The 19,955-nt window shown below is 43.4% G+C and overlaps 1 protein-coding gene across 1 annotated transcript in view; it reads right to left on the bottom strand.

Moving 5' to 3' along the window:
- Positions 1–256: 256 nt before the first annotated feature.
- LOC146775775 (uncharacterized) overlaps positions 257–19,955 on the bottom strand; it is a 314,322-nt gene continuing 294,623 nt past the window's right edge. Inside the window, exons 7-8 of the mRNA XM_085636909.1 lie at positions 7,955–8,050; positions 257–1,320 (exon numbers count right to left, since the gene is read on the bottom strand). Of these exons, the coding sequence (XP_085493035.1) occupies positions 743–1,320; positions 7,955–8,050 (674 nt within the window). The 3' untranslated portion in view covers positions 257–742. The remainder of the gene's footprint in view (positions 1,321–7,954; positions 8,051–19,955) is intronic.

The raw sequence follows: 19,955 nt of genomic DNA, 5'->3' as shown, positions 1-19,955 counted from the left end.
TGTGAAATCTGAAGTGAAATGGTTTGTAATGCAGCCAAGTATTATGGCTGTTAACTGTTTGCAACGTATCTGAGACTTTGAATACTCAGTGACTTTTAATGTCAGAGGGCTTAGTATGTGCCTGATTTTACAGTATCCTCCCTGAACGTGAAGGTATTTCAAGGCTATGACAATGGGAAATATAGTTATATTAGAAGGATTGATGTGGCTAATTATGTATGTTTTAGCAGCAAATAGGGCCTCCTTAAAAAATATGTATTGCTCATAGGAGGATTTATTAATGCACGATAAATGACCACAAGATAGATTTTTGAATAGACAACAGGCTTAAATAAATGCGATTTTTAAACTGTTGGCAATAAGGGTCTCAACTTAAATTTAAATATAATTAGCCCTTACATATACCAAAGACCACTTTGTTTTATTGTCAGTTTTGTATAGTGCCCTGTTTTGTTTATAGGAGGTTAGAAGGTATTTTTGCAAGACCTAGGCTACTTCTGTGATGGATTAAAAAGGAAGAAGCAGGTCACAAGTTCTTTTAGCATTCAGCTATTATATAACAGACTTCTGCCTTTTTGGCCTGCATGTGCTTTGTGGACTTCTCTTCTCGCAGATCTGTGATGGGACAATGAATAACGTCCATGTGGAACTACACTAAAGCAGGAAATCTGAAGAATTTTACATCATTTGATGCTTCAGTACTGCAACCACCTTGCACCAACACATGGGCTTTAATCTGTCTCTACTCCCATTTGGGTTCTCTTGAGTGAAATATTGTGTTTCCCCTGAAAGAAGCTTTTTTCACATTCATTACATTATGTGTTCTTTGGTGTCCAATAAGATGGTGTTTTAAACTAAAGTTTTTTCCACACTCTGTACAGTTAAAGGGTCTCTCTCCGGTATGAGTTCGCTTGTGTCGGGTGAGATGATGCTTCATTTTGAAACTCTTTTCACATTCTGTACATGTATATGGCCTCAAATGTGGCTGTACATTTGGATGATCCTTAAGAAGCTTTGCATTCCACAAGTTGCCAGCAAGCTCATCATCCATGTAAGTTTGTTTTACTGTGGAAGTTCTGCGACTGCCATCCGAATGTTCAGGATTAGTGAAGCTAATTTCATGAGACGATGAAGTTCCTTCTCCAAGTTCTATGTTATGATCTGACCACAATTGGCTATCGAACTTCATTCTCATGTCAAGGCTCTGGAGTACTTCCGCCTCCTCTTTTGTTTGCTCATGCTCGTTGTTGACTGCTGTTGTTTTATCAGTGTATTCCACAAAAAAGTTTGTTATCCTTTTCCTGCTTTTTCTTCCTCCACCTGTTGGATTAAAACAAAATACAAGTAAACAGACCTATATGTGTGAAGAAATGTATCTTGTGTCAGTCTGCATTATGGATGAAGTACATCGAATTCAATTCATGTGCACAGATCAGCAGGTTACACACAAATGTATTTATAGGCACCTGATCTCCATGATTAAATAGCAATTATTTTATTGTATTGATAACAAATGAAACTCTTTCTTCTCAATACGTAACTGTTTGGCTTTAGGAACTTTCTCAAGGCTTAAAATCATGCAATTGTATGACTGTTTTTCACAGAAAGTCAGTTAATATTCAGTCACTTGATGGTTAAGTTCCTTTTAAATTTCCCATTCCTGACTCCGAAGCCAAGAAGTGCCAGACATAATTCAAGAATTTGGCCGGCACAGCTCTTTCAAAACAAAGTGGCAGGGGCTTGTTATTTTTTCTCTACAAAGACAGGGTGAAGGTGTTGCACTAAAATGTTCACTATTGAGGTAAAGTGTCACTGGATGGAGGATAAGGATCACATTACCATCAGAAAATTACTGGAAATCCCTTTTGCAGGTAGATAATGACTGACTGCATGAACCTAGTGGGGATTCACTTGCATGCTTAGAAAAGGGCTTTATAGAGAGGAGGGACTGTAAGCCAATCTGATTGAGTATTCTGTCTTCTACTGCAAACTATTGTATCAGGGATGGCTGCAATGTTAGGAAGAGAGAAATAACTTTGGGAATTCCTTTACGGGTCAATAGCAGAGACTACCTGTTAACAACTGCCAACCCTAAGGGTATGATACACTGGAAAGAGAAAGGAATACATACGGATTAATATATCAGAGATGGGCAAAGATGACTACTGAATAAGTAAAAGTCAGGTACCATCTGAGGAGTAAGAACTTCAGCAAAGAGTTGTCCAAGTCCAGCAGAGATAACCATTTGGCAGAGTTTCAGAAGAGAAGCCTCTCTAATGGAGGGAACAGCCCTTAAGGAGAATGCCACACTCAAGATAGTAGGATTAAAGATTGAGTCCATTCAATTCAATTATCTTTATTGCATGATTAATTAAAATCTTTGCAGTAGAAAAATACATTCAGAATCGGCCTGTGCAAAATACACATGAATTACAGTAAGATTAATCTTAAAATCCTTTAAGATTGCAAGTATTCATACTTTTGCGAGTCCAGCCCTCCACCTGTTTTGCTGTTTGCTGGGAATCACAAAAGAGGAAAGGTTGCTGGCTAAATCAAGGACACCTATTAGATGTGGTGCTTTTGGTAGCAAGAGAGACACACTGATTAGTAAGTTGGGAACTGGGAATAGACCACTTTATGGTTACTGAAAAGATTCTACACAGCCACAGAAGTTACCTTAAGAAATTTGTGACAGTATGGACGAAGTGACAAGAAGTGACTTAGTGGAGGGAATAAAGGAAATTAAATTATGACAGTATGATGAGTAAGCTGAATTACTGAATGTGGGGAGCCTATAAATGAGAATGAACCATACCAAGGCTTTCCTGACTTCAGTTTCTATTAGTTGTGGATCCCAATAGGTTTTTGCAGTATTTTCTAATGTTTTCAAAAAGTATAAAGATCAGTGGTCATCACTGTTTTTGCTTTTTCATTCCTTACAAAATTGGAGGGATGGTGTTTTTTCTATTGCTTGTACAGAAATTTGCTCTTATCAACTCCCTTCACTTTTCATTTGCATAGTCAATTATTTCTCCCTTGTTTCTTGGTCCTAACTCCCTTGTTTGAACCCTTTCATTGAATTTGCTCTTTAAAGTATATTTTCATTATTTCGTTTCAATGAATGTTTAATATCTCAGTACTCAAACCCCTCTTTCCAGCAGTCCAGCTGATATAATATTTGGGTTTTCTGCTTATGTACTCCCCTACTGAATTTCATAGATCTCAAATATTCATACAAGTGTATATTGCCTATATATAAACGAGTACTGCATTTAGTATTATTGGCTTCATAATTGTTTGATAGTGTATCTATTATTCATATACAAGTAAAATTATGTTTTATATTATTTATAGAAATAAGTGGAGGTGCATTGAGATTAATATGTTACTACTTGCATTTGACATCATTCATTGTGAGGCCTGCTCTTTTCGAAATAATTGAAAAATGTATTTAAGATGAGACAAGCAGTAGGCAGAGAGGAAAAATCTTTGATTTACTGGAAGGCTTGATTTCGTGCAAGCAGAAGCTGTGAACATCTTTCGTGAAGATCACAGGCAGGCTTTTTGGAGCCAACTTTGTCTTGCAAGATTGCTGACGACTCAACAACTCTGACTGCATAGAAAAAGAGGGACAATGATCTTCTCAATACAAGACAACACCATTGTTGTTCAACCTAAATTATGCGGGTGAGGGGCCACCTTAGAAACTTATACAGACATCTTTTAGTGCTAAGGAGAACAGAGACTGTTTCCATCATTTTTATGCAAGTAAATTCTGAAAACATCACACCTCATGTCAAATATGCACAAGGATGGAGAAAGATTTCCATATTTTAATATTTCATTGTAGTAGAAAAAAGGTGAATTATAGGCCTTTAACATACTTTCCTGCTGCTCTGGTCTTTAGACAAATGGCAAAAATCAGCTAAATTAAAATTTTCTATTTACAATAAGAGACATATGTATTATGGGGTGCTCAGTACTCTACTATTACAAGCCAGTGTCGCACTGCCCTGTCTCGATATACCATGCAAGAACTGAGCTAATAAACGCAGTATTACTGTCTGCTCTTTCTGCTCTGCCTGGTTGTAGGGAGAAGACTGCTTAGGAATTAATAAGCATTGTGTTAGCTGTGGACATTGGTGGCAGCAAACTATGCTGCTGAATGTAGAAGTAGCAGCGTTAGTAAAGAAATGTTATTATCTGTAGTATCATTTGCCTGTGCAGCTAGAATTAAGTTTATATTACATTCTTTTACTATGTCTATTAGATTTTGTGTTTTATTGAAAACCAGCAAAAGGACAGCTTAGTACTGATTTTTACCAATCAAGAAGGACCTTTCGCAGTACTTGATAGCACAATCAATCAGGTGCAGATGAAGGTGTGGACCTCCTTCTGGCCCCCATGAACACTGGGACATGTAGTCCCAGCTGCTGGCTTCTTGCTTTCTCCTGCACTGCAAGCCCTTTCACAACACTTTATAGCGAAGTCAGTCAGGTGCAGATGAAGGAGTGGGCCGCCATCTGGCCCCCATGTACACTGGGACCTAAAGTACTCTCTGCTGGCTTCTCCTTACTTTCTCCCACGCTGCAGGACCTTTCACAGAAGTTGTATAGCCCAATCAATAAGGTGCAGAGGAAGGTATGGGCTGACTCCTAGACCCCGGGAACACTGACACACGTAGTCCTGGCTGCTGGCTTCTCCTTGCTTTCTCCCACTGAAATTGTTGATGGCTATGAAGGGAGAGAATCTCAAGTTGGTGAGATGGTCTATTTCTTTGCAAGGGTTAGACTTTATAGTGGAACACAGAGCATGGTTGAGCTATGGTAATGCTCATGGACTTCCTTGCCATGTTTTACCAATCTGACCACCTAGACTCTCCTGATTAGGAGTGGGTTTGGGGTGTTCTGATCTGGGAGGGCTGTCTGTTTGGTCCGAAATGTCCCTAACATGGTGATGGAGGTCTACCCCTGCCCGGAGTGGCCCCAGCTACAATGATGTCTGGATCCCTGGTGCTGATGTTTGTTGTCATGGGTGAACACAGATCATGTCTGTGCACCATGACATAAACCTGTCTCGCGGATTGTGATCTTTGTGGACCTGGAGGGGCACCCAAAGCCTGAGTGCCTATGAATGGTAGACAACAGGTGAGATTCTGGGTTCCATTTTGGGAGACCCAGGGCTGACAGGAGGTAGAGGAATCCCACCAGGCAGACTTGTGGATTGCTGCATTCTTGTGAGCTGGGTGGACACACACACCAGAGGAAGGAGACCCCTGCTCTCTAGCACACTTCAAAGGGTACTCTTTGATTCAAAGAGAGGTCAATGGAATGAGGCCTGGGTACATCTCAGGAAGGAGATAGGCTGAAAAGAGAATCATAAATAGTAGGCCTGCAGACCTGGCACATATTACTGTAACTGACATCCAGGTGTGAATCTCTAGGCACTCCCAGGGCCTGTGTTGGGGTGTTATCATATTTGGAATTGCTGCTGCTGTGAGAAACTGCTTTCAATAGGAAGGGCAGGACAGAGGAGAGGGCACTTCAAAAGTAAGCAGACCCCCAATACAAACTTTAGAGACTCAGACCAAAATCATATCTGGAAAGAGATTATAAGAAGGGGAGCTCGAGGCCCCAGAAATGGCCGACTGTCAAGCAGCCAGATGGACTGTGTGAGGAGGGAAATCTCTGCAAGACTTCTGCCTGTGACCAGGGCTGGAGACTGGGGCCTGCCAGCCTCCCAGCTGGGTGAGGGGACATCACCAAGGGACATCCAAAACCACTTGACCCTGGATCACCAGTGGCTACCTACTTGCCAAGAACAGTGAGCTCTGTGAGGAAGAGGAGAGAAGGAGGGAGCAACATCAAGTGGGGAAGCCTGGCGAGTGGATCCCTGCTGTGATGTTTGAGAAGATGGCTGCCTATGTGGTTGTTGCCTGGGTGCAGGATTAAGCCACCAACCCCTGTAAACTACAGGAGGGCTGCAGTGAAGATTACTGTGCCAATCGTGCCATCACAAGTGTAAGGTGTGAGTAGGCGTCCCTGTATGCCAGAGGGGGCAACGGGAGGAGGCCAAGGAGCACAGCCTGATGGATGCCATCATCGTGAAAAGAGGTTTGACTGAGGATCGGAACCAGGAACTGCTAACAATCCCCCCTTGTTGGGAAGACCAAAGGAAACTTACAGTAGCATTTGAGGAGCACTGACAACAACCAGAATTGGCCCCTACAGAGTCAAATGTGTGATACTCGCCGCCTCATGAGAGAGACACTCTATGAGACTTTAGTCAGACAATATATGCGGGACCTTGCCTACCAGTTAGCGCGTCGGCGCTGGAACACTTTTGCCTTTTATAATAAATTCGGAGGGAGATTCCTGAAACTCAAACTGCTAGTGGGGCCTGACCTGGATGTTGTCAGTAGTGAATGGGGAATAACCACAACTGCTATTGGGAGGTAAGCGAGACTCAAGGTACTGTCAGTCAACACTGGAGCCCTGCCCTTAATGGGCTGTGTTCACTATGAGTGTATGCTGTATTACACTGGTTGTATATAATTTCTACTTTTGTGTTAAAAACGTATTTTGCTGGACAATCATTTATTGCTGGAAATGAAATAAATTGTATTCATTCACTGTATCCCACCCCCCCAAACCACCCCCCAAACAAAGTCTTGGACTGCTAGACCCACGCTACCACTGAGAGTCAAGTACTAATGGGGCACTCAGCCCCAGGTGCTCAGAATCCTTAGTAGGTCAAGCCCCGGGACATAAGGAATAAAATCCCTCATCCCCCACTGTTGGGCCCAGTAGCACCTGCTTCCCCTTGGCCTTCTGAACATGGTTCTGACACACCTGAAGAAACTAGTACTTTCAACAATGGGAACTATGGGCCTGATATAAAATTTGGCAAACATGACTGATATCCTGTTTGCCTTATTATGAGTAAATGATATCCTAAAGCCCTTGTAATAAGGCAAACAGTACCTGTTCACTAAACTCTAAATCAGTGCTTAATTTGAGCCGGTGGTTTCCGGTGCTCAGCACCGGCACTTAATCATCAACACCAGCGCTTTTAATGAGCATCAGTTCAGGACACATTCACATTCATTCATGGTAGCCACAAGGAGATTAAGTGAGTTGGCAGCTCTGGCCATAATGCCACATCATCTCCCCACTTTCATGGTTGGTAGTTGGTTCTGTTTTAGGCAGCACTAACAGGAGAAATGGACTGGTGCAAGCTGCCTCCTGACGAGAGCCCTGGCACTTATTTATTTACAAATTAACCACTTCTCTAAATCAAGCCGCATGTTCATTAATGAGTGGTGCTTTTGCTTCTGTAGAGTGAACCACTGGAATTCCTTGAACTACCTTATAATAAAGCTAGAACTTGTAAATGTTGACTTAGGAAATGTGTTATGGGAGCAACGCTCACATGTTTGAAATATCCATCCCCCCGACATTAATGCAGTCACAGTGTTTTCTAAGGCACACTGATTAAAAAGCTAAAGATAGACCAGTTTTCAAATCACTTACACAAGGCAGGTAAGAAAAGTATATACTGAGTGTGCAAGAGCCGATGTATGTGAGGCAATTTTTTCTCTGCACACGTCAACTTTTCCTTCTGAGAGGACCAAAAGCCTTATCTCATTTTTCTTTAATTGCAGTGTTTCCATCTTTTATACTCATTAAGTATCTAAGAGTAAAGCTACTTTAAATTCCCCCAGTCCCCAATATCAAGTCAAACTGGTTTCTAAGGTAGTAACAAAGTAGCCAGCTGGGACTAGTGTGCCATTTTTAGATCATCCAACTATCCAGCTGCATGCTAGCCTTCATTCAAGGGCCTGCAGCTCTTAAAGGAATATGGAAGGTGAAGATGATTTTTCTCAGCTGTATAACACCACCCAGTTCTCACCTAGATCCTATCTCTTACCCCAAGTGCTATGATTTTCACTCACCAACACATTTGTCTTCAGACTTTAGCTCCTTCTGAAGGTGTGTTTGTTGCTTATGTTTCATACTTTGTGAAAACACAGATGCAAATACAGGAGAACCTGGACAAAATAAATAGCACATATTATTGTGTGAAGTATTAAGTAAAATAATAGTTGCATCCTTATAAAACATTAATATGAGTTACATTTTTCAATTCTAGAAAATCTGGACACTAACATAGAGTATCTTTAGCATGTACACCAATTATAGTCCAGATATTTGGCACTGCACCAATACTGTAAAATCGAAGCGTAGGTATATTACAAAATTATAAAAGACTTTATAAGGTTTATTAGTTTGCCTGTTAATTTTTAACATCACAAAGTATTTTGAGCTATCAGGCTATTGATTTACAACTCTTTGAACAGTCTTGGCAGTGCTAGACCATAGAGTTTTATGTAGGGAGGAAGTAGCCATACAGTTATGGTTGTGCACGCTGAATGTATAAGGCGTGTCCTGTAATTTAATAAGATTATCCATCTTTACCTGTATTTCTTTAGGCCTTTGGGCTTCTGCCCCATGAAATGAGAAGGCTATCACACCCTTTTGCTTTAATTGTGAATACCATCTTATCATGCACAACCAAATTAAGAAAGAGAAATTCATAAACCTTTTATAATTTAGAAATGTAACAACTCTTTGATTTTGAGTATTGTCGCTACCAAACAACCATTTAAACAAGCATTGGAAATGCAATAGGTCTTGCATTTGCTTGAGTTAGAGCTATTGGCGCTGCAAATGGCAATGTCTTGTATCAATGTGTTATGGAGTGTATGTATACTGTGTATAGTGGAGTTATGTGGGTTGGATTGGAATTGTTAGTTGTGGAAATGTGTGGGGTGGAATAGTGTGGCGTGGAGTGGATTTGTGGAGTGGAATTATGTGGCATGGTGTGCAGTTGAATTATGTGGATAGTAATTATGTGGTATTAAGTGTACTGGAATTATGGGATTGTGTTTTATGGAGTGTAATTATGTGGAATGGTATTTTGTATTGTGGAGCTGGGAAAAGGGCGAGGACAGATGAGGGAGAAAGAGGGAAATGAAGAGAATCGGACAAGTAATGAAATGAGGAAGAAAGGAATGAAGGGAAGGTGGAAGAAGATTAAGGGAGATTAACGCAGGTGGAAAGGAGGAGGTGGGAGGGGGATAACAGAGTGAAGAGAAAGAAGGAGAGTAAGAGAAAAGGGAAGTGACTGAAAGAGAGGTAGAAGAAGAGAAGGCATTACGAAGGTAGAGAAGAATAATGGAGAATGGGATGAGCCCTCCCTCCCCCTTTCCCGTCACACAGGCACCGAGAGCTGTGGGGTTTGTATTGATTTTTTTTTTAATGGCTCTGATTCACAGACATTTGCATAAGCATTTGGCTCCATGTGAGATTTACTCCAGGTGCAATATAACATTATATGAATCATCAAAGTCTGCAATTGGATTCTGGAGCAAACACAAGTTGCTGCTGGTCCACTTGAACTGATGCACTCTTACGGAACAGCGCCAAAGTGGGCCCGGAGGTAGGAGCAAGGGTCCCTCCTCAGATGTATCCCCTCAATCTGTGGAAAATTAACACCTGCGCCTCAAGCCCCAAGGCAAAGCTGGCTGCCTGGTTAATTATTACATCATTTAAAAACTTAGAGAAGGAGGTTCAGTTTGAACTTGCTTGAATGTTCATATCTAAATGAACATTTTTTTTTAGTTTTTTGCAGTTTCTTATAGAGTGAATTTGACCTGAAGGCATAAGAGTGCTTTACATGAGCACCAGTTGCGTTACAGAGGGACACGTTCATTTTTAGGCACGGGGAGATTACGTGATATGCCCAGAATCACAGGATGCTTGAGTGTTTCCCGCCAGGATAGAACCTGGTTCCCCAGCTTCAAAGTCGGTCGCCCTAGCTGTCAAGCCACCACACCCTCTCCTGTGTCTATGGTCGTGAAAGTGGCCAAATCCTGAGGCACGCTTTGCCAAAATGAGCTTGTTTTAGTCGCAGTGAGAAGAGCCGCGCGTGTACAGTAAATGTTGCTGGCTCATATCCGAGGGTGTCACAGTTTTCACACTCGACGCACAAACGCTTCTAAAAACAGAAACAATGCAGGATGCGATTTGTAGAGCTTGAGTATGGCTTTTTGTGCTCCAAAGATATAGCAGCCATCAGTATATGAGTGGTACATGAGGTTCAGAGTCTCCAGTTCCAAATCGGCAGAAAAAATGCCACTTTTCGTGATGACTTTGCAATAGTTTTTAAGTTCAGGGTTCGTCTGCTCCATTCTAATCAGCGATGTGCTTCACCCGAGAATGTATGTTCAGCTTTTGTTTTCAGTATGGAGCTTGCAAAGTCACCAATTTTAAGTTGTCTCAGAGCCGTGGATCAATAGATGACTTGGAGCTATCTCAAAATTGAATGCTTCCAAAACGGAAATACTCACGTGTGGCGATTGGAAACATTATGACCCGCTTGCCGCCTGGCCTGATGAACTGGGATCACCGCCTAAAGTATCGAAGGAAGTAAGAAACTTTGGAATGACCATGGACTCCAAGCTATCGATGAATGCCCAAGTGGACAAACTAGCTAGATCAAGCTTTGTTACTATAGAATCTCTGCGACAAATCTTCCCCCATTTGGGATTTCCACACAAGGTCCAAGCGACCATCTCCCTTGTTCTGTCCAAACTCGATTACGCCAATAGCCTCTACCACGGATCATCTTTAACAACTATGAATAGACTAAAACGGATTCAGAACTTGGCTGCCAGACTACTCTTGCATTTTAAACCGCGAGATCACATCTCCCCTTCCTTGAAAGTCCTGCATTGGTTACCGGTTATCAGAAGATCCACGTTCAAGCTGCTTTGTATCACCCACAAAGCAATACATGAAATGGGACCACTCTTCATCAAGAATAAAATCACCAAATACATTCATCATAGGAACCTCCGCTCTAGAGTGGCACCTCGCCTCAAAATCCCAAGATATAAGAAAAAAACTATGGGTGGCAGAACCTTCTCTGTTCAAGCAGCCAAAATATGGAACTCTTTACCCCCCAACATAAGATCCACCAACAACCACCTTATCTTCAGAAAACTACTCAAGAATTGGCTCTTCCCCACATAAGCACCATACGCAAACAGAAATATACAGCATATCCCTCTGTACATAAGCATTATTTGTGCTATAGATATGTACCTATATATGTGTATTGCATTGTATAAACATGTAGAATAATTATGTTTATAAAAATAAATAAATAAATCCATTTTTAAGAACAACACTTGAATGCATCTTTAATCTACTTAAACTTACTACCTTTATGCATCTATATACCTTCCATGTACATGGATCAATATATGTATTACTTTCCTCCCAAAATAAATAAATTAACAAAAAAGCATATTCAATGCACTACACTATTCCCCCCCTATACCTCTAACAATATATTTAATCTACATATAGTTACTTCCTTTATGCATCAATAAACTTTCCATCTACTTATGGATCTATATATTTATTACTTTCTTCCAATTCAGCACATCCAATGCACTACCCTATTTCTCACCCAATACCTATCTCAATATATCTACCTCAACTCTCTGAATCATCTCAAACCTCTTTCTACTACTCTTTCCAATGCACTACCGAATTTCTCACCCTATACCTCTATCAATACATCCTTTACATCTACTCTCTCATTCATCTCAAACCCGATACCACTACCATGATCCCCAAAATAGCCCTTTCTAGACTCTCCCCTACTCTACCCCTCCTTGCACCATCTGACACCTCTTTTACTGTAGTGATCCCCCAAAACAAGCCTTTCGTAACTCTTCCCTCTGACTCCGCCCCTCCACATCCATTTTTACTAATCCCAAGCCTCCCACTACTGCTATGACCTCCCAAAAAAAAAGTCTAAATCCTTCACTCTTCTATCCCTCCACTATCCTTTTCAATCAAAATAACAGACTAACATGTCCACTTCTCAAATGTCATATTTCACTATACTAATTCACCACTAATCCTATAAGGGTTCCAGAGTAGCGTGCTACTCGCCGAAAAAGCGCTTCAACTCCTCGTCAAGGGTAGTAAGCACTATCTAAATGCAATTACAATTATATGCAGGAGAGAGCTGGAAAACATATACACCCTCATGGAGTGCCTTGGCAAAAAGAAAAATATAGTTCTCTAAAAGTGAGCAGCGGAAGAATAGGATCCAGTCGATTACAGAGATGGTAAAAGAGTTCCTAGGAGAGGGACAAACACAGGATGGATAGCCTGGAAGAAGGGAAGTCATTGAATAAGCTGCAAGCACATGATAGTGACAAAAAGGCCAGAGAATGGTAAGCAATGGGCCGGATGTAAACCCCTTGTAAGTTCTTGGTAAGGCCACAAAAGGACTTCTGCAACCAGACAGCTTGCACTATCTGGTAGGCTCGACCTCACGAGGAGCTTAGAAATGCCTCTGATCACTTGTGGCTCGGATGTGCTTTGGGTACTTAGGCCAACTAACTGTTAGAAATCAGAGCACCAAGCCAACTTCCACAATAAAAGAAGTGTATTGAGTTCCCTTTCCACCTCCATTTTTATTTGTAAGTTAGTAACTACCAATGATCAAATACAAAGAATATTTAATAGATAAGCCATCTTGCACCTTTTCGGTATGTGATAATAGTCCGTGCTTAATTTGTGCTGGTGGTTTCCAGTGCTCAGCACCAGCACTTAATTGTAAGCACCGGCTCTAGTGACAGCCCACCACATGGTGGTGCTGTTTTGAGATGAGCACAACAACCATGTTTATTAAGTCAATATACATTTAAAATGAATAATACCAGCCTCTAATATCGTCATTTTAACTTTGTGTAGGCTTAAATGGTCTCAATTGTCAAACTTGTAAGAGTGCAATGGTTAGTTGTTATGTTGGTGCTGCCATTGGCAGCACTGGCAGGGTATCAGTGGTGCACGCTGCACTGGCCTTCCGAGAAGGGCCCTGGCACTTACATTTTTACAAATTAAGCACTGATAATAGTTGGGAAATTATTGGCAAGACCCCCATTCACCGCCCTGCAGGCTGTTAAAAGAAATCATGTTCACTGAAAGAACAAGCAATGGCATAGCCAATAGGTCTCGCCTTTAGAACCTTATAAGTATTTAGTTATAAAGTACAATATCCTTGGTGCAACAACATTATCTGTTGCATGGCTAAACACTTATAAGGTCCCAAAGGCGAGACCTATTGGCTATGTCAATGCTTGTTTTTTTATTACAGACGCGTTGTGCACACATTCAGTTTAAAAAAATTTAATTTCACACACAACTTTTTGCGAGACTGTCACGGGTGGAGGGCAACACCTGAGGCGCACCACAGCCAGAGAGTTCATGGTGTGCACCTGCATTTAACAATAACACCTAAAGCATTCTTTGCCACCTAGGTGCTAGTGAACTACCCCAGTTGTTGTAAATTGAAACGACGGTGTGATTAAGCATTCACTGAAGACATTAATTCCCCTTTAGGACCAAGTCTCTGTCGTTATGTTGACTAAAGTCTGGACTCCATTTTGTATTGTCATGCCTCCACGTGCGTAGCACGAGAAGAGTCCTATCTTCGTGTTAGTTGCTCTTGCAATCTGCCTAGTAACAGTCTATAAATAGCTCCTTTGTCCGTCTGGCGCATGCCCAGACTTGACCACATCTGTTATCAGTTAGTCCTTGCTTGACCATGTTTTCGCGGGCTCAAGGAGTGTGTCAGCTCCGCCCATATATTGATTCTGTATCGAAAATGACCATAAAAGGTAATATTCTTTGCCTCATGTTGTATCCACCCACTTATGAGCCCCTCTGTTGTGTATAAAAGGGGACCGTGTACGCAAGTTCTTTGTGCTACTCTATGCAATACTGAAGGGTGTTGTATGGATTGTAGGACCACCCTTAAGGGTTAATAAACTTTGTCTTTGTACTTTGCAGTTTCCGTGCCAACTTCCTTATAGATTCCATTGCAGGAGAGCGAACCCTTGTGTCCTGCGGGCCTAGCTGGGGCCTGTATTCATCAATTGGCGCCCGTCACGTGGGGCTCATCGGCGACTCGGATGCTCGAAGGATTGGTCGTGACGAAGGTGAGGAATTTGGCCGGGGATGTGATCACTGCCAGAGGCACTTTAGTCCTGGCATCCCGAGGTGTTCTTCCTTCTCTTCCGAGCTGACCATCTGGGTGGCGCCGGTCCTCGACTGAGACCTCTTCTGTCGGTCCTGCCGTGACAGCCGTTTGGGCGAATTTTGGAGCTTGGCAGTTGGAATCTGGACTCTTGATTGGTAAGAACCGTTGTACGGTACTTGCTCCGAGTTTTTGAAGCCTGGTTTGGCTATTTGAGTTTGATTTGTGATGACCGGTCATATCTTGTATTGATTATTGTGAGAATATATGCGTTGCAACACATATAGGCAGGTAATGTGGAGATATTTCTCCGGAGCTGTGTAACTTTGAACGGCACAACGTTTAAGTGCCATTTTTTTGATAATACTGCATATTTTGCATTATTTTTGAGCATGCCTGCTTTTAGCGCACTCCGTAAGTGGTGCTGCTGCTTTGGAAACCGGTTAAACCTCGAGGAATCTGCTCCAGCTCCCCCAGAGGGGACTCCTAATAGGGTTATGTATGTGAAGCATGGTCTTTCTTCCATAATGTACAGCACAGTATGGAGGAAATACACCAGAAAGGATCCTGAGTTACGATGGCCTTTGTATGGGTCGTTTGATATGCGTAAGATTGAGTATGTGGAACAGTGTATGTGTAAACGGCGTGCTCGTCAAGACATGTTTGAATGTGTGCGATTATGGGTGAAGGAAGTGCGTGAGCGAGAGAAACGTGAGAAAGCGCTGTTTGATAAAGAGCAACGGAAGAATGATCATGTGCGAGCACAGGAAGCGAAGCGTCGGGAGGAAAGAGAACAGACGGAGAGACAAGAGAAAGAGCGTAGGTTGCAAGTCTCGGGTCAATATGCTGTCCGTCAGTCACTTTATCCTGTCCTTAATAATCCTGACGATGATTTTTATTTACTAGATCGCTCTCCGCCCCCTTATGTTGGCGCGTCTGCCCCGGGGCCACAGGATTCTGGATCAGTGTCGGGTAAGGTAGACACGCGGTCCATGTTATCGGTTGACCGAATGGGTGAGCTTCGGCAAGTTTCCTATCGTGCACTTAAGGGCAAGTTATCCCTTGCTGAGTTGTTGAATTCTTGGGAGAAGTGGCAGGATAGAGAGAAGTTGTATTTTTTGGGCCACTTTTCTGATGAAGTGATTGCTGCTTTCCGGAAATATTCCAGCGTCTTTGAGCCTGCTGACGTGGTATCAGATGCTAAAGCATTGCGTAATGGTGTTTTCTCTCCCTCTAAGGCGCCTGATGCGGTTCGACGGCTGTTTGCATTACGGGACGCGGCGAATGACCTTAAAGAGAGAGCGCGCCTAGAAGCAGAGGAGGAAAAGCAGTCGGCTTCACGTGTCGGTGATGACCAATCATCTACCTCCCACTCAGATAAGAGCGACCTAGTGCATGCTAAACCAAAGAGAGAGGCGGCGCCTTTGTATGTTCCTCCTAAAGGAGCGGGAACTAGTTCGGATATTACCTCCGCCGATGCTAAGGGATATTTTGTGTACAATTGGGTTTATACTCCCTGGCATAGGGCTGACGTCATGGCATTAAAGAATGCGTTGCCTGATCCCCGCAAGAATCCAGCGGCCTTTTACGAAGAAGTCGAGGGGGCCTTGAATTCTTGTACTATGACCTTAGCAGATATAGATCTGTTCTTTGGGCTTATTTTACCACCAGATATGTGGCGATCTGTGCGGAAGGTGGACGATGTTGCCGCTTCTAAGGCTCGGTGGTCTGAGCTTGAGGATGAGGATAGGGAGAGGAAGCCCGCGCAGAAACCACCTCAGATTATCTTAGATCTCCCCGCTGCTATTCTGACTAAGTTGAAGACAATCATCCCCCCTAAAAAGATTGACTGGAACATGTTAGCCTCGTGTAAGCAGAAAGCCGATGAATCAGTTGCAGATTTCTTTACGCGCTTTGAGGAGACGTTTCATGATTTTAGTGGTCAGTCCCTTACGGATGATACGGGTCGGCACCTTTTTGCTGATAAATATGGGGCGAATTTATTACCGGCAATAGCGGCCCGCCTAAAGGCGAGTGAAAGTTCTTGGTCGACGGCGTCTCCGACAGCCCTCCTGACTATAGCTCAGTATTATGAGCGTCAGGAGCAAGAAGCGAAGGGGCAGGAGGAGAAGAAGTCGAAAGATTTAAAAACGAAGGTGATGTTAGCGCAAGTGTATGGTCCGCCCCGTCGGGGTGTCAATAGAGGTAGGGGAGGATTTTATGGTCCTCCCTCGGGCCGATCTGATTTGAATAGGAATCAATGTGCGTATTGTAAGCAATCGGGACACTGGGCCAGGGATTGCCCGGCGTTGCATGCTTCGCGTCAGGGACATAATCAGGGTGGCCCGAGAGGTAGAGGGGGTTTCTCGAATTTTAGAGGGACTTCTAACGATCACACTCGTTTTGACCCTGCCGGGCAGCACCGAGATAGACCTAATGTCTTTGATCGGCAAAACCAGTATCAAGTGTCAGGGATTGACCGCTCTGGGTACCATGATTCTCAGCATGCATAGGAATGCGTTGGATGGGGGTTAGAATCAGTTGAGGTGCCGGTTGATCAGAAGGGTCCTTATGTATCAGCTGAGGTTTTGGGTTCTACTAATCAGTTCCTAGTAGATACAGGAGCGACTTGTAGTGCGCTGTCTAAACAATTGGTTCCGAGGGCTCCCCCATCTGGCTTAATGGTTACATCGGTAGGGTTTGATGGTACACTCTCCCGAAGCCCTCTTTCTCGGCCCCTCACATTTCAGGTTGATTCTTTTTCTGCACCCTGTCCGTTTTTGCTTGCCCCGAACACGCCGGACAACATTATGGGTCTTGATATGCTAAAGCACTTCAGAGCTACGATCCGCTGTTCCCCCGCCGGTGTGCGTGTGATATTAAATGATAATCACCCTTTGTCTGAACGGATGTGTGTGGTTGCAGAGGATACCGTGTTAGCAACTCTTCCCCGTACTTTGTGGGCCGTTTCGGATACCGATGTAGGACAGATGGTGATTCCGCCTGTCCATATTAGTGTCAAGGAGGGGGCGATGTTACCACGCCTCCCGCAGTATCGTATTTCCCAGGAGGGGGAGGAGGCCCTTATACAGATTGTGCAGGATTTGATTAAGGTGGGAGTAGTGGAGGAAGTTCCCTACAACGTCTGTAACAGTCCGATTCTACCCATTTTGAAAAAGGATACGGATGCCAAAGTTTATCGGTTTATCATTGATTTGAGAGAAGTGAACAAGATCGTGATACCTCAATATCCAGTGGTTTCTGATATCACGACGTTGCTTACTTTGGTCCCGCCTACGGCGACGACGTTTTCAGTCATTGATTTGAAAAATGCTTTCTTTTCGATTCTTATTCATCCCGATAGTCGATACCTTTTTGGTTTCACTCTGAATAATAGGTCTTATCGATTTTGTAGAGTTCCTCAGGGCTACACAGAAAGCCCTAGCATTTATAGTCAAGCTTTGAAAAGACAATTGGACTCCTTTGTTCTGCCCGAGGGTGTCGCCCTCATTCAATATGTCGATGACATCTTGTTGGCGGCTGACACTCCGGAGTTGTGTGAGAAGAGTACGTTGTCCTTGCTTTCCTTTTTGGCATCCCACAATCACAAAGTATCTCGGAAGAAATTGCAGTTCTGTAGACCAAAGGTGACTTATCTGGGTCACCTTTTGTCTAAGGAGGGGCGTGCACTCACACCAGATCGTATTCAAGTAATTTTGGACACGCCAGTGCCTTCCACGCAGAAGGACGTGCGTGCATTTTTGGGTCTTGTTTCTTTTTGTAGGCAATGGATATTAGGGTTCTCACACATAGCCAAGCCATTATTAGCCCTTTTGACAAAAGACACACCTATTCCGCTTCCTTGGTCAAATGAGTGTGACGCTGCTTTTCAGCAATTACGACAGGCCCTTTGTTCAGCACCAGTGTTAGGGACCCCTGATTATACCAAACCTTTTTCGCTGTATGTGCATGAGAAAGATGGATGTGCATTATCAGTTTTAGTGCAGATGCACGGCGACAAGCAGCGCCCTTGTGCATATTTTTCGGCTGTACTTGATCCTGTTGCCCGAGCATTGCCTGGTTGTTTTCGCTCGGTTGCGGCGACAGCTGTGTCAATACGCCAAAGCGAGGGAATTGTGTTATCTCATAAGCTGTTGGTATTAGTCCCCCATGCTGTTGATGCCCTGCTTAATCAGACAAAGATGCAGCATTTGACCAGTGCCCGTTTAACGGGATATGAGCTGACGCTTTTGGCTCCTCATATTACGTTAAAGAGGTGCGTAACGTTAAATCCGGCCACATTGTTGCCATACCCCGAGACTCAGTCTGAAGCACGGAAAGCACATGATTGTATTCTTGTGACTGAGGAACAAACAAAGGGTCGTATTGATCTCCAGGATACGCCCTTTCCAGATGTAGATGGAGAACTGTGGGTGGACGGATCATGCCTGAAGCTACCAGACGGTACGACTTCAGCAGCGTATGCAATTACCACACTGCAAACAATAGTGGAGACAGCACGCATACCACAGAAATCAGCTCAAGCAGCGGAACTGATAGCATTAACACGAGCATGTGAGCTCAGTACAGGATTGTGTGTGAATGTTTATACAGACAGCCGCTATGCTTTCGGAGTAGCGCACGATTTCGGCCTACTCTGGAAGGAGAGAGGGTTTCTAACGTCGCATGGAGTACAAATAATGCATGGAGAGTTAGTTCACAACCTTTTGACTGCATTGACATATCCGAGGAAAATTGCTATCATTAAATGTAGTGCCCATAAGAAAGTAGTTGATAAAGTTGGAGAAGGGAATGCGTTAGCAGACCGGGTGGCACGGGAGACTGCGATGCAGCCCGGTGCTACTGCCATGTATCTAGTGAAGTCGCAGGTAGAAAGATGGCACGATGCGAAGGAAGAAGTGCGAGAAATACAGAGGACCGCTTCTGATAAAGAGCGGGAGCAATGGTCCAGTGAGGGAGAATTGGATGATGAGGGTTGCTGGAGAAATAAGCAGATGGATAGATGGAAGTTACCCACGGCTTTTGTACAACCTATGGTTCAGATGGCACATGGGCTAGCACATGTTGGAGCTTCCGCAATTGTAAAATTGCTTACCCAAGTCTGGGAGCATCCAGAGATTGCTAGCACGGCAAAGAGGGTGGTGCAGACTTGTATGATTTGCCTGAGGTACAACCCAGGAAAGGGTACTCGAACTCCAGCAGGAGGATTTGTGACACCTACTGCACCCTTTGAGGTTTTGCAGATGGATTACATCCAGCTTGAGCGCTGTAACAATTTGAAGTATGTTCTAGTAGTGGTTTGTGCCTTTAGCAAATGGGTTGAGGCATACCCTACGAAAGACAATACTGCAATGACTACCGCCAAGATGCTATTGAAGGAGTTCTTCCCTCGGTATGGCGTTTGTAGACTTCTGTGGAGTGATAACGGACCCCACTTTATAGCGGATGTTATAAAGTATGTTCTGAAGGGTCTGGGCATCACCCAGAAGTTCCACGCAGTGTTTCACCCTCAGTCTGCAGGACTAGTCGAGAAGTATAATGGTACACTGAAGCTCAAGATCGCTAAAATCCAAGCTTCGACATCTTTGACTTGGCCAGATGCTTTACCACTGGCATTATTGTCAATTAGATCGATACCGCACTCTCGAACCGGTCTTACACCGTACGAGATTATTTTCGGACGCCCAATGAATATTTGGGGTCCACCAAGACCTAAGGCTGTGTATGATGTACCTTGTGTAATGATGAATGATTATCTGGCACAGTTAACGGATAACTTGGTTTCTATTCATCAACAGGTCCGGGAGGCG

The sequence above is a fragment of the Triturus cristatus genome, chromosome 12, assembly GCF_964204655.1.
Source record: "Triturus cristatus chromosome 12, aTriCri1.1, whole genome shotgun sequence".
NCBI classification, from domain to species: Eukaryota; Metazoa; Chordata; class Amphibia; order Caudata; family Salamandridae; genus Triturus; species Triturus cristatus.
This window is presented reverse-complemented; position numbering and strand designations above follow the sequence as displayed.